The 16027-nt window shown below is 39.7% G+C and overlaps 1 protein-coding gene across 1 annotated transcript in view; it reads right to left on the bottom strand.

Annotated features, from left to right (window-relative positions):
* Window positions 1-13357, bottom strand: part of trpc4b (transient receptor potential cation channel, subfamily C, member 4b) — a 38315-nt gene extending 24958 nt beyond the window's left edge. The window contains exon 1 of the mRNA XM_072264274.1: window positions 12980-13357. Coding sequence (XP_072120375.1) covers window positions 12980-13357 — 378 coding nt within the window. The remainder of the gene's footprint in view (window positions 1-12979) is intronic.
* Between the last annotated feature and the right edge of the window lie 2670 nt (window positions 13358-16027).

Genomic DNA, 16027 nt, shown 5'->3' with positions numbered 1-16027 from the left:
CTTAAAGTAAAGGAACCCTTAGGAGGCAGTGATCATAATATGATTAAGTTCACCTTCCAGTTTGAGAGGGAGAAGGTACAGTCAGATGTATCAGTATTACAGTGGAGTAAAGTGAATTACAGAGGCATGAGAGAGGAGCTGGCCAAAGTTGATTGGAAGGTAACGCTATCAGGGATGAAAGCAGAGCAGCAATAGCTAGAGTTTCCGGAGCAATTTAGAAATGCAGGACAGATGTCTGTCTGTCTGTCTAGGTACCATATCCGATGCGGACATGAAGAAGTCTTCTAAAGGGAGGATGAAGCAACTGTGGCTGACAAGGGAAGTCAAAGTCAGCATAAAAGGAAAAGAGAGCTCATTTAATATAGGGAAAATTAGTGGGAAAGCAGAGGATTGGGAAGTTTAAAAAGAAACAGTAATTAACTAAAAAAAAACTTAAGGAAAATAAAGATGAGACATGAAGGTAGGTAAGCTAGTGAATAATATAAAAGAGGATACAAAAAGATTCTTCAGATATATAAAGAATAAAAGAGAGGCAAAAGTGGATATCAGACCGCTGGAAGATGATGCTGGAGAGGTAATAAAGGCATCCGTTAGTCTTGCGAGACCATGGATCTGTGCCTGGAAAGCCTTCATTCTCCAGGGCGCAGGCCGGAGCAAGGTTATATGGAAGACCAGCAGTTGCCCATGCTACAAGTCTCCCCTCTCCATGACACCAATGTTGTCCAAGGGAAGGGCATTAGGACCCATACAGCTTGGCACCAGTGTCGTCGCAGAGCAATGTGTGATTAAGTGCCTTGCTCAGGGACACAACACTTTCCCTCGGCTGGGGTTCGAACTCACGACCTTCAGGTCGCTAGTCCAATGCCTTAACCACTTGGCCAGGTAGTATTGGGGAGGATAAAGAAATAGTGGATGAACTTAATAAGGATCTTGTGTCAATCTTCACTATGAAAGACACTAGCAGTATGCCAGAAATTCGAGTGTCAAGGGGCAGAATTAAGCGTAGCTGCTAATACTAAGGAGAAGATGCTTTGGAAGTGATAGGTCTGAAGGTAGATAAGTTACCTGGACCAAATGGGCCACCCCAGGGCTCTAAAAGAGGTAGCTGAAGAGATTGTGGAGGTATTAGTAATGGATATAAGAAAAATGGAGGGTTATCGGTCATGTAGGAGAGAAGGGTTAGATTGATCATGGAGTTGTTCGTACTGTTGGGTGCTGTAATTCATTGATTCTATTATGGCTCCTGGATTTACTGAATATGCAAACAAGAAAACAAATCTTAGGGTTGTATTGTGGCACAGATGCACTTGGGTAATAAATTTACTTTGAACTTTGTTTTTGATTCTAACTACATGATAATCGCACAGTCCACTACTGCTCATTCTTGAAAGATTTTAAATGCACGACTTAAAACTTAGTTTTATTGTAAATTTTAAATAATTCCTAATCAAAATAATTTACCAACTGCAGGCTTATTTCAATATTAACTCAATCCATGGCTGGCCTATATCTTAAATACAATTACATGCATTTGATCCCTATTTCTTGATGAATTTATGCAATAAAAATCTGTTAATTTCAAATCTTGAAAATTTCAAATGATACAGCATTTAGTGGATGCTTTATGTGAAAAGATACTTCATGTTTTCAATCTCAGACAGTTTATTATTTAAAGTCTAGGAATGCAGTATGTCTTTCTCACTTGCTAAAGAACAAGCCTTCAATATTTCCTTTTCATATTGACCAATTCTATTCTTACTTATTCTCTCAAATACTGTTAATCACATCACAGCCAAAGAGGTACAGAGCTGGAAGTCCTCTTACCCATAAAACTGAACACACATTACTTTGTTGCCTTAGAGCTTGCTCTGCATAGCTTTAGCTTATGAGACAAATATAACTGAACCATGATTTGTACTGATTTTTCAGTCATAATGCATTGAATACTTTAAAATCAAACAAGCACTGACTATGACAAACAAGGGAATCCATGGGATATTTAAAAACTATTTCTCTTTATTCATTCACTTTCCTGTGTGCTGACAGCAGTCAGTATTTGGCTACTGCTATTTTCCTTTTAGGGTGGAAGACAAAACTTGTAGATCCATTGCAATCCATGCATTGAAAGAAGTTATGCATTTGTCATAATGGAATGTTTCTAAATGATGATAATGGACAATTCTGATTTGATTGGGACAGACGTGAAAGCACAGAGGAACATCTGGAGAAATTTCTGAAATGCCAGTTTGCTACTGTTGTACTGCGCGATTGGGAATCTTCCGGAGGGAAGGCCTCAAAATCCCCGGATTTGCCTGCTGTTGGCGACCGAGATTGAGGTCGAATCGTTCGGATAGAGATGGCGCTCAGTACTCGGTGTCGGAGAGCTGATCGGAGGCTCGAAGTTTTCGGACGACTCAGAGTCGGACTGTGGTCGGGCGTGGCAGGGAGAGTCTTTCTTCCTTCTCCCGACTGCGTGAGATGTGGGACATTTGAGAGACTTTGAACTTTTTACTGTGCTCATGGATTTCTTCATCAAGTTATAGTATTGTTGCACTGTTGTAACTATACGTTATGATTATGTGGTTTTGTTAGTTTTTTCGGTCTTGGTCTGTCCTGTGTTTTGTGATATCACACCGGAGAAAATATTGTATCATTTCTTAATGCATGCATTACTAAATGACAATAAAAGAGGACTGCGTGTCTTCATAATCTGATATATAACACAGAACAGTACAATACACGAACAGGCCCTTCAGCCCAAGGTGATGTGCTGAACTAATTATGCTAATGACACCTGATTAAACTAATCTCTTCTGCCAGCACAAAGTCCCTATCCAAATTCACATGCCGATCTAATAGCCTCCTAAACTCATCTATCCTAAATGCCTCCACAATTACACCTGGCAGCATATTCTAGGCATCTACCACACTGTGTATTAAAAAAAGTTGCCCCGCACATCTCTTTTAAACTTCCCCTTCACCTTAAGTGCATACTACAATATTAGACATTTCAAACCTGGGGTGGGGGAGGGGAACACAATTGCTCTATACTTAAACCTCAGTGATAAATAAACAAAAGCTTTTATGAAGTCAAATCAAATGCAATTTGTATAGCCACTCCTTATAGTGCACACCTTCTAATCCAGGCGGTATCCTGGTAAATTTCTTCTGCATCACTCCAAAGCCTCCACATCCTTCCTAAAATCTGGCGACCAGAACTGAGCACAATACTCCAATGTCGCATAACTGAGCACAATGTCGCATAACCAGAGTTTTGTAAAGCTGCAACAAAAATTCTTGACTTGTTGCCTCAACTAAAAAAGGGAAGCATGCTATAAGCCTTCTTTACACTCTTTTTGTGTAGCCACTTTCAAGGAGCTGTGGACTTGGACCCAAGATGCCTCTGTATGTTAAATATGTGCACTTAAGGTCTAATTTGTAACTGAGCCTGCTGGCAGTCAATGTAGCCAAAAATGAAAGTTCAGTGTTCTTCAAAGATTTGGCAGAGCAGAAGCCATCTCTATGAATTAGTAGAGCATTTTCATGTCTTTGAAGATTAGCTTGACGTTCTCAAAGAATATTTAAGCTATGAGGTGTGTTCTGACAGCATCTCTTGGCTATCACCTGATACAGTTAATTCTTGTTAATTGGGATACATTGGGACCAGTACATTTTGGTTCAATTAAGCGGCTGCCTAAGTTAGCTGAAGTTTCATGGAAATAGTTAAAAAGGTATAAAAAGAACAAACTACTATTTAACATAGTAACAAATTATGTATTTAAAGGAATTACAGAACAAGTTAGAACACTAAAGTCAATCTTTTGATTGACTGTCAATGAACAAGTTCATATAATGCTTTCAACCATTACATCCACCAAGTCTTCATTTTTATTGTAACATTCGAAGTGATTGTTGATACCTCTGAGTTCCTAACTTGCTGAAGTAGTGAAATCATTTCATTTTCACTCCCAGCCTTTTCTGGCATCTCCAATCCTGGATGCTTGAAACCACAGTGAGCAAAGTAGTTATTTTTCCCCAACTATCAGTGACAAAAATCACTGCTTTCTGAATACAAACACACACAACTTATGTTATTTAAAAATGGTTTGCTCAAAGCATGGTGAAGTGTCTAATGGCCATGCAAGTGCACATGACTGATGCTAGTTAGAAACTGTTTGCCATCGCGCTCCTGTCTCAATCAAGTAGCATATTATCCCAAATAAATTAAGGGAATCCCATCTATTTTCTTGATTACTTTTTGTTCTTTAAGAATTGTCCCAAATAAGCAGCTGCCCTGATTAACCAATGGTCCAATTAACTGGAATCCACTGTACTTTCCTCATGCAACAGATGACAATATGGGATTCCTTTTCTGGGAAATATAATATTGTGATCCTATATTGTACCACATACTGGAATCTCATCTCAAGGATCTCCATGGCATCCTCTGCTAAGTTTCAATCATCATTACTTATTGAAGTGCATTTTAAAAGTGAGAATATAGACTGAGAAAGGGATTACTAATGGTACAAGGGGCTTTCTTTCTAGACTAGGGCAAAAAAACCAAGAAAAAAAAGTCCCTTCTGCCAAAAAATCCCTTTCTCGGCCTGTATTATCACTTTTAATCAAACCTTCTCATTTTTTTTTTGTTGTAGCTTTTATATTCTTCATCCAAACATTTCAAAGGGTCCAGAGCATCATGACCTCTCTGTGCTTGGTAGCAGATATATCTTTGGCCATGTAGGTTATCCTTCCTCCCTAGAACACAAGCTGGTCTATAAAAGGTCTAGATGGTTTCCTGTCCCAGTACTGGCAGAGCATAACTGCAGGTGATTCTAGGTCATGGATTTTCAAGATATCTTTCCATTTTATGATTGAATGTGAAGGAAGACACAATTAATATGGCTATTTGAACCAGTTGGGATGAATTTGGGTGCTAATCGAGATAAGTGTCCAGTAGTCCATTTTCAACCTATTACACCTTTCATTGATATCAGTGGAGAAGAAAGTTTTGGCATGCTGATCTTTTTGCTTCCAAGATTAATATGCTCATTACTATTCTGTGCTGTCCCAAGTTGTGTCCATTGAAAGGTAGCACAAATTCCGTTATTACAGATAGTCTAATGCTTTTATCTGATTAAACTTGCACAAATAACTCGAAGGAATATAATCAGAAAGAGTTGTTTGAAGAATTTGGCCTGCATTTTCTACCTGCTCCCAATTCTCCTTGTGAAAATGTGGTCAATCAGCTCATTGGATTGCTGTAGTACATTCAATGATGATAATATCAGTGATATAGGTGGAGACTTCCGGTAGTTAGACCTGGTGACAGTGAATAATAAAAATAGTAACTTATTTATAGATCACTTTTCATACAAACAATGTCATTCAAAATGCTTTACAATGGATCCATTACCAAGACAACTTGCAGGATGTACTCTACCCAGACACCTGTCAAGTTACTGTAATGGATTTTGTAAATGGTACTCAATCTCACTGCAATCATGTTGTAGCAAATGGATTTAGTGCTCATCAAGAAAACGTCTCTGACTTGAGTGGCATTGATTTTTGACTTTTGCTGGAACTGTGCTCCTCCAGAGAAATGCTGATTATTCTATCATTTTTCTGATTTGTAGGAATAATGGGTAATAACACAATATTGCAGGCGCATATAGAGCCTTCCCATGTCCTAACCTGGGAATATCTGATCATCTATCTTTACATCTGATCCCAGTGTATAGACCATTAGTAAGGAAGGCGAAACCAACCTCCAAGGCAGTGACAGTATGGCCTAAGAGAGCCACCTCCAGTCTTCAAGATTGCTTCGAGAGTACTGACTGGAGCCTGTTTGCACACCAGGCTATACATGACTCAGGCACTGATTTAGAGGAGTACACAATGACAGTTATGCACTGCATCAAATTCTGTTTAGACAATGTCATCACCACCAAAAAACATCCGGATATTCCTGAAACGGAAGCCTTAGATGAATGAGCTATGGAACCTGCTCAAAGCTCGTGACACTGCCCACAGATCCAGTGACACCAAAGCATACTGCAAGACTGAATCTTAAAAGAGGAATCAAGACCGCCAAGTATAGACATAAAGTACAGACTGAGACACATTTCTATAACACCATCAATCCCCAACACATTTTGGAACACAGAGCAACTGGACAAGATGGCATAACTGGATGGGTATTCAGGGACTGCGCTGACCAGCTGGCAGAAGTTCTGATGAGTACTTACAACCTTTCCTTATCCCAGGCTATGGTTCTGGCATGTTTCAATGCAGCAACCCATCATACCAATCCCTAGGACATCAGTGGCAACATGTCTTAATGACTACCTTCTGGTGGTACTCACTCCCATAGTTGCCAAATCCTTGGAAAGACTGGTCATGTTTCATCAAGGACATAATCTTGGCTACCTTGGACCAGCACTAAATTGCCTACAAGGCAAATAATTCAACTGAAGCTGCATTTCTATCACTCTTCACACTGTCCTAGAACACCTGAAGCACAAAGAAACCTACCTAAGGATGCTTTTCATTGATTATAGCTCAGCCTTTAACACCATACTACCAAACAAGCAAACCGTAAAGCTCGAGAATCTCGGTCTTGGCACATCAACCCTTAACTGGATCTTGAACTTAATTGTTTATTTATCGGAATGGAGTATGGAACATGCTCTTCGAGCTACGCTGTCCAACAATCCTGATTTAATTTGAGCCTAATAATGGGATCATTTACAATGACCAATTAACCTATTAACAGGGTACATCTTTGGACTGTGGGAGGAAACCAGAGCCCTTGGAAGACATCCATGCGGTCACAGGGAGAATATACAAACTCCTTTCCCGAGTCGCCTGTACAGTAAAGCATTGTGCTGACCACAATGCTACCATGACTTCCTCACTAATCGTACCCAGACGTTGAAACTAGGCAAGTGTTCATCAATCCCTCTAATCCTGAGTACTGGTGCTCCGCAAGGGTGTGTACTGAATCCACTTCTCTACTCTCCCTTCACCAATGACTACACTCTTGCTCATGCTATAAACTCAATCATCAAATTTGCAGATTACACAACTGTGATTGGCCTAATCACAAACAATAATGAACATGCATATAGAGAGGATGTACTGACCCTGTCTGATTGGTGCATGAATCACAACCTATCACTCAACACCACAGGAGCATAAAGAAGGCCTGGAAGATCATTGAGGATACCAGTCACCCCAACCATAAACTACTTCAGCTGCTTCCGCCTGGCAAACGGTACGACAGCATTAAAGCCAGGACCAGCAGGCTATGGGGTAGCTTCCTTCTACAAGCCATTAAACTTATAAATTCACATGTCTATACATTGCGACATCACAATGCAACGATTTTTACTCCCTCACATTGTGAGACAGATGTAAGATTTAAATAAATTCAATCAAGCATCAAGAAGACAAAAGAAATGGTAATTGACTTCAGGATGACAGGTCCTGAACAAGCTCCAATATTCATAAGTGGTGAGGTAGTGGAAAAGATGTCCAGTTTCAAGTTTTTGGGGATGAACATCACTATGGAGCTCTCTTAGTCTATCAACACAATCTTGATAGCAGGGAAGGCAGAGCAGCGACTATACTACCTGAGGTGCTTAAGGAGAGCAAATCTACTCCAAAAAATCCTGGCCAACTTTTATCAATGTGTGATAGAGAGCATACTGGCATACCAATGACAACGTGGTATTCTAGCTGCAGCAAGACAGAGCACAAAACACTGCATCGGGTGATTAGGACAGCTTAGCACATCACTGAGACTCAACTACTGGACCTGGAGACAATTTACAACTTTTGATGTCCACCTGACCCATCCAAGGGCTGTTGTGCAGCTGTATAATGCTACACCCTGGCTTGCCAATGGCCTTTGAGTATTATGATCTATCCGGTTTAAGATGGCACTACCGAAGAGATGTGCGACAGCTTACTGGTGGTTCAAAAGCAAAAGAATTTGATTAAAAACATTATTAGTAACACTTTTTCAAAAAAGTAAATTGTGGTGAACTATCACTGCAAACAATGAAGAAACGAGCAAAGGCAAAGAGAAATTGTGAGAGGTGTCCTGCAAAATCAACACACTTAGGAGTTGGAGTCAAGCTGGTTGAGTGTACGGTTGGGATGGGAGAAGATGGGATAGAGGAGATCTGATGCCTGTCCAGCTGACCTGGGTACCAGGGTGGATTGTTCTAAGCACCAAGCTAACTTAGAGAGGTCAAGAACGACTTCTTTGGCAGCAAAATCCAGGTCCGAAACGAACTGCTGGGCGGCATGTTCACAGCCCAGAGCAATTCACCAAGGCCCAGGTCCCACTGTGAGGTACAATCTGCAGTCTGGACAATCTAAGTGCCAGCCCAGGTAGACTGGAGAGGCAGCGTGTCGAGAGTCAGGTGAGGTTGAATTGCTCTGGGTGCCAAGCTGATTTGGAGAGGTCGAGAACAACTGCTCTGGCAGCAAAATCTAGGGCCCAGAGCGATTTGTCGGAAGTGGGACCCAGTCCTAGTGCGAGGTTCAGACAATTTAAACACTGACCCAGATAGTCTGGGGGCTCTTCTCTCCGTGATGCTAAGGCTGTGGATGGCCCCAAGCTGATGATTTTCGTGTCTGCGAACTTTGCAGCAATCTGCTCCGCTAATATAACCAAGGCTTTGGGCCTGCTCTAGGGATTTAGATCTAAGGACTCAATTTGGCACGAAATGCTGTTGTGTTGCTTGCTTCTATTGCTTAGGTGACTTGTTATGTGATTCTTTTCCCCTCTTTCTCTGTGGGCACTGAGGGTTGGTCTTAGATTTTTTAATTGGTTTCTTTTTGGTTCCTTGCTTTGCGATTGTCTGTAAGCAAACAAATCTCAAGGTTGTATAAACTTATACATTCTTTGATAATGAATGCACATCGAAACTATTGAAGTTACTTGTTTCATGTAAATTTGGGGATTTTTTTTCAATTAAGCCATTCCACATGCATTGCAAATACCTGTTTTGCAGAGTCTGGAGTAGCACCACCATATTGCTTTCCTGAGCAATGACAATAAGGTTCTATTCTATTTTAGACTATTCTAGGAAGTGAAAAGGTTTTGGGCAATTAGGAAGTCAGTGACATGATGGAAAACACTCAGGCTCAGACTTCTTCCTAAAGCCACTGTGCTTGACTGCTTTAGTTTTCTGGACAACAAGTGATCATTTTGTTGACTGTTTGTTAAAAGGCAATGGAATAAAACTAAATGCCAATGAATGTCAATATAAGATATTGGTACAGTATATCCTTGTTGAAGATGGACACTATTTCCCATTTAAAACATAAGTTATGCCACTTATCAGCCCACAACTAAATTTGCTCAAGTTTTGCTGCATATATGCATGCACGTATTGTTTCACAGCAGCTAGAAGTAGCCACTGGGGTTAAATGTTCAAATGTTGGCAAATATCCCTCTTCTACTCTTTTGATAAAAAGGTCTCAAGGCACTCTCCATTTGCACTGAGGAAGGTCATAGATGAGACAGTGGTGATTACTAGATCTAGAACAATTCTCAAAAGGATTTCCCGCAATGACACCTGGGGCTGAAATAATTAAATTCCAAAATCCACAGCTAACCTTCTGCTAGATATAACTGCAGCCATTGAAAGTGTTTTCCTTTTATTCAAAATGAGTTTAATAATACCAAATTTATAGGTGCCATTCTCAGTTAAACAGTCTCAATATTTGGGGCACTCACTCTCAGTGCACCTCTAGACTTCAGCCCTTTTGAAATACTGCCAAGTCCCAAACTGCATTAGTGCTATGATCTGGCTGGTGCTTGCAACAGGGTTCCTAGCCTCTGACCTTCTTATCCCTATCAGAAACACATTCCACACTTTATTGATGATTAACAATAGACAGACTGCATCTGTCCCAATATGTGTGGGCGAAACATACCAAGGCAATTTTCAACATGGTCAAATAAATGTCACTGCTCTAACTTGTTTGAAAGATTGAAGATATACTGACTTTGAAATCATAGATTGTGACTACAATTGTGCTTCAATTATGTTTAGAATCTCCTGATATACAGATTCAAGTTGGCAGATCTGTTTTGCATACCATTTAGCACAATGTTGAAGTCATATAATGCAAAGTAGATGATGATAGACATTCTCAGTGTGAAGAATTCCTTGTCACAAGGACTGCAGCAATTGCTCATGGTGTTGGCATCATGGACAAATGCGTATGTAGCAGTTGGATTGTTAATAATGTGTTCAAAGCAGGTTTATTCATTATGCTGATTCTTTTACCACTCGTTGCATAATCTAAAACATTGCTACATTCTAAACAGTAGTCACTGATGCCAGCCATTTTAATATTGAACAATGCAGTTCCCAGCAAAAAATATATTCTGTGCTCTTGCTAGTACCTGTGCTTATTCCAGATGGTGCTCAATGTGGAGGAGTGCTGATACATTGGTTAAGGGAAGACTGAAGGTTGTAACCCTTGCCCTTGCCTGACTAATTCAAGTTATTGATGCTTTTGTCACCTCAGAGTAAAAGATCTTGAGAGATGTGGGGAAAATACATCAACTCAGAGATCTCTATGAGCTTGGCTTCAGGCGATGCTGGGCCATTATTTCAGTGTGCACTAATTAAAAAGAACACACTATCAAGCGATGATGGAAACAAGTTACACTGGTTCATTTAAATGCAGTTTGAACACATTTAGTCCAGAAAAGCATTTGAGCTATTTGAAACAACGTATTAAGTGAAGTGTGCTTGGGGTGGAGGACAGGAGACAACAGTTGACTATGGACTTAGTCAAAGTTTCTCAAAGGGGTGGGGGTGGTTGTGGTGGTTTCCTCGTCTTTGTATTTATAGTAGGCTAAATGCCTGTGTTTGATTATTAGAATTAGTTGGTAATTCCATTATTATTGTATGACTATGAGGATGGTAGAAGGTAAATCCAAAAGTATTTTTTTTAAGCTTTGATGAGGAAATTCTATGAGGCCAAGTTCCTAAATGTGCAAAGTATGTTTGAATACACTTAACGGTTTAGTAAGTGGATAAAGAAGAGAAATCACTGCATCCAAAATACTTAATGCTACGTCTGTTACTGTCGAATAATACCACTCAATTTTTCTGTGCCTGCCTTTTACATTTTTATATCCTCTTACTTCGGCCTAATAATGGAATATATATACTTCAAGTTCAAACTTATTTTCATAGGCATAGTACATACCAGTTTATAAATGCAATTTTAGCTTTTCGCAGCAGCATTACAGTACATTACAAACATGACAAGCATACATCAACATAAACTCAAAATAACAATGTATACAGTACATGACAAAATGTAGTATTAACAGCTTACATAACAAAATAAGCAAAAAATAAACAATGGCATTAGTGCACGTTGAGGGAGATACAGTATAGTATTAGTAAGGATTTTGAAGTCGGTTCCAGAACATGATGGCAGTGGGGAAATAGCTGTTGTTGCACACTAAGGTGTGGGGTTTCAGGCTCCTGAATGTCCTGCTAGAAGCAATAAAAGGAAATGGTGAAGAAAGAGGGGGTTCATTCCTTCCAGAGCAATATCTTTCCTTCAGTTTTCTTTTAAAGAACCTTCTTCACAGATGACCAGTAACTTGCATGTTGATATACTAAAATGTGTTATCCCTAATGCCATTTGGTGCTTGCTAATAGCCAGAAATGGAGAAAGGGTAAAGATAGAAATTCAGCACTATTATTACTGAAAGTACCTATTCTTAAATTCCTCTGTATTCCCAACAAATGAATACAAAAAAAAGACAGGCACATGAATATGCAGCAAATGGAGGGATATGGACCTTGTGCAGGCAGAAAGGATTAGCTTAATTAGATGTTATTTTCTTAATTAGTTTGGTATAAAATCATGGGCCAAAGGGCTTGTTCCTGTGTACAAAGCAATTGTGCAGTAGACTGAAAATATGGATATTGCTGATGATTTAATCCATTAAATAATTTCAAATAAACTAATAATTTATTAAAACTAATATCTGAAATCTAGAGCCAAAGAGCACAGAAATGGGTTTTTTAACCCAAGTTGTTCAAGCTGACAATCAAGTACTTTATCTATACTAATCCCATTTATCTTGAATGTAATTAGTAGCTATTTGTTTTCCTTTCCTCATTATTATTTTTCCATTGCCTACATGTTGCATCAGAGCTCAATCTGCTTTCTATGTATATATGCAATTTTTTCAACATGTCAAATGATGACAACTAGACTATGTACACTCAGTGGCCACTTTATTAGGTACACCTGGATACCTGCTCATTAATGCCAACATCTAATCAGCCAATCATGTGGCAGCAACTCAATGCATAAAAGCATGCAGACATGGTCAAGAGGTTCAGTTGTAGTTCAAACTAAATATCAGAATTGGCAAGAAATGTGATCTAAGTGACTTCTTGACTATGGAATAATTAGTGGTGCCAGGCAGGGTAACTTGAGTATCTCAGAAACTGCTGATCTGATTTTTATGTACAACAGTCTCTAGAGTTTACAGAGAATAGTGCAAAAAAAAAACTAGTGAGCAACAGTCTCATGGGCAAAAACAGCTTGTAAATGAAATAAGACAGGAGAGAATGGCTAGACCGGTTCAGCTGAAAGAAAGGCAACTCAAATAACCACACAGTACAACAGTGATGTGCAGAAGAACATCTCTGAATGCACAACACATAAAACCTTGAAGCAGATGGGCTAAAGCAGCATGACCATATACTCAGCAGCCACTTCATTAGATATAGGAGGAACTTTATTAATAAAGTGGCCCCTGAGTGCAACTTCTAATATAAATTCAAAATTCTCAATATTTGAATTGCACCTGTATAATGAAGAAACTGTAGACTGAAAATAATGCTGTGTGATAATTGATAGACTGAGAAGATTTCAGATGTCACTTACAGAACACTTTATATTTCAAGTAACTTACTTGCTTTTCTCCACTAGGTTTCTTATGATTTAGTAGTAATTCAACAGCTCCAACAACCTCCTTCCTGATGGCATGTAGAAGAGCATCCCCTACGTACACATTGAATCTCAGAAGTAGTTCAATGATTTCCAAGTTCTCATTTTCAATGCCTATGAGGAGTGCAGTCCGTCCCAGAGGATCAATGCAATTAATGTTGATTTTAAAATAAATTTCAGCTTCTTCAAGTGCTTGCTTGACACTTGCATAATCACCTTTTTCAACAGCACTTAGGTAACTCTTCTCTGCAGGAGAGAGTTCAGATTCTGCTCTCACAATGCGAAGAGAAATTCGGTCTCTATATGGTGCATTGTCACTTTTTTTGTAGTACAGTTGAGCCATCTTTCATGCATGTCAAAGTGTTCCTTAAAGAGAGAAAAAAACAAATTAGGTTTTTATTATAATGGCAAAATATACAAATTCAGGACATCTGAAATAAGAATGGAAAGTGATGAAAATACCCGTCAAATCAAGCAGCATTTGTGATGAAGCAGAATTAATGCTAATTGATGACCATTTTGACAAAATCAATGACCTGAAATGATTTTGTTTTTGTCATCAAAGATGCTGTCACTCTTATAATGCTGATTTTTTAAAAAATTCTTATTTAAAATAATTAATAGATTGTGCTACTGGCTATTGTGATGGTTATACTTCATTTCACAAACTAGACAACAAACAATTCCCCTACTTCTGACATTGTTAAATTATCTCAATTTTAAATAGTACAGAAAACAGCAAAGCTAAGAAAACTAACATGCTTGCAATAAACACATTAAAAGCCTAGAATTTTCTTATTTTCTATTCAGATACTTGCCACCTCAAGATAAAAGCAAAGGCTCTGAGTTGCTGGTATTTTGTTAACAAATCTTTTTTTCAAAGATTGAAGTAATTAACCTTACAAAAGGAATCATGAGGCACTGCATCTCTTTCTGGCAAAGGAAAGGAAAGGCTGCCTCTCACGCTCTCAGCACATTCAATTCCACTAGTCTTTCTTAGGAGGTTAAGGAGGTTTGGCTTATCACCAAACACACTAAAAAAAAACTTCTACAGATGTAATGTTGAAAGCATCTAGACTAGTTGCATCATGATCTGGTATCACAATCAGATGTGCAGGAATGTAAAAAGCTGCAGAGAGTATTAGATTGAGCCCAATACATCATGGCACATCCCTCCCTACTACTGGTAATACATACAGGAAGTGCTGCCCCATGAAGATAACATCCATCAAAATATATTCCCAGGCCACGCCATCTTCTAGCAGGAGGGACAGAAGTCTGAAGTCCAACTCCACCAAGTTCACCGACAGCTACTTCTCTTCAATCATTTGGTTCTTGAACCAACTGGCACAAGCCTAATCACTAAAGCTTTACATTACTATGACCACTTTGACCACTTTGCACAACAATCTATGTGTTCTTTGTTGTAAAAAGTGAGCACAAGTTATGTTTATGTTTTTCTGGGAATGAGATGCTATGTATCTGTGATGTTGCTTCAACCATATTTTTCATTGTACCTGTACAATCTGAACCATCAAGTTTGCTGATGACACAACAGTGGCTGGCCACATTAACAATGGTGACGAGATGGTGTCGAGAGGAGGTCGAGTGGCTGGTACTTGAATCTTAATGTAAACAAGACTAAAGAGATGATTGTGGACTTTAGGAAGGTGCAGCATAAGTGGCTCCTCTGTGGAAAGAGTTAGGAACACCAAGTTTCTAGTCATGCACATAACAAATGATCTCACCTGGTCTCTCAACACCACTTTAGTCAAGAAAGCAGAACAGCATCCTCCTGAGGAGACTGAGGCAGGGGAAGCTCCCCTCTCCCCCATTCTAACCAATTTTTACAGGAGAACCATTCTGAGTGTCCTGACCAGCTATGTCACCATCTGATATGGGAATTGCAAGGCATCTGACCACAAGCCCCTAATATGAATTGCAAGGGCTGCCGAGGGGATCAGCAGGGTCTCTCTTCCACCCGTCAACAATTCCCCCTCCTCACCTGTCCAACAATCTCTTTGACCCTCTGCCATCAGGCAGGAGGAACCGTGGCACTACGACAAGGACTGTTAGGATAGGAAAGAGCGTCTTTCCCCAGGCTGTGAGATTACTGAACTCTCTGCCGTCACTGAGGGCTCACCAGCTATGAAGCGCTGGTAGTGTTACTGTTTATTTATTAATTTGTGCCATTAATGCACCTCATCATTTGTGTATTTGTGATATTACTTCGTGTTGTGTATGAGTTAAATGTACTTTGTTGTGAACCTCGATTTAGGAACTTTGTTTTTTTTTGCAGTATGGATGTATACAGTTAAAAGACAAAAAACTTGAACATGATGCATGTAGTAATGCAGATGACATTAAACAGTACATTACTGTTTAGTGTCATATGCACATGAACATACGCAGTTACAGCAGTAGAATCAGTGTTGGGAGAAGCGAATGAAGCAATGCAATGGATAATTTCGATACAAGCTCAGTCCCAGCTGAAAGAATAGGTGTCAGCCTTCAGAGTGACAGTTCAGCAGACAACTAGAATCAGGCGGCAACAATTTCTGCTCTCACACCTGTATTTCAGGACCTTACAGCCGACAACCAGCATTAGGTGACAGCCATTACTGCTCTCGCAAATGCAATTCAACAGCTTTGATCATACCAGTCTCACTCGCAGCTTCTCTTTTTCTCCTGCCCCATCAACCTCAGCTACTAATATCCCGACTCTTACATTCGGACCAGACCCAAGGATTCCTCCGCCAGGCAGACACTCCGATGATCCTGGCGGCTATAGGAATTTTATTAACCAATGTCAGCTGAGTTTCTAAGCCCAGCCTGGTTGGTTCGGTGAGGATGCACATAGTCTGGGATATGTGGTTAACCTCTTAGATTGACCCTCTTTCAACTTGTTCAATGCTGTACGGGAGCAAGGTTCCACCACAGCCCGTCATTTCGGCAATTTGTTGCCAAGGTAGGGAGAGTTTGATCTACCAAGATGGGGTCAGGAGGCTGCCCA

Source organism: Mobula birostris, chromosome 7 (genome assembly GCF_030028105.1).
Source record: "Mobula birostris isolate sMobBir1 chromosome 7, sMobBir1.hap1, whole genome shotgun sequence".
In the NCBI taxonomy this organism is placed as follows: Eukaryota; Metazoa; Chordata; class Chondrichthyes; order Myliobatiformes; family Myliobatidae; genus Mobula; species Mobula birostris.
The sequence above is the reverse complement of the archived record's forward strand: the minus strand, read 5'-3'. Positions and strand labels throughout refer to the sequence as shown.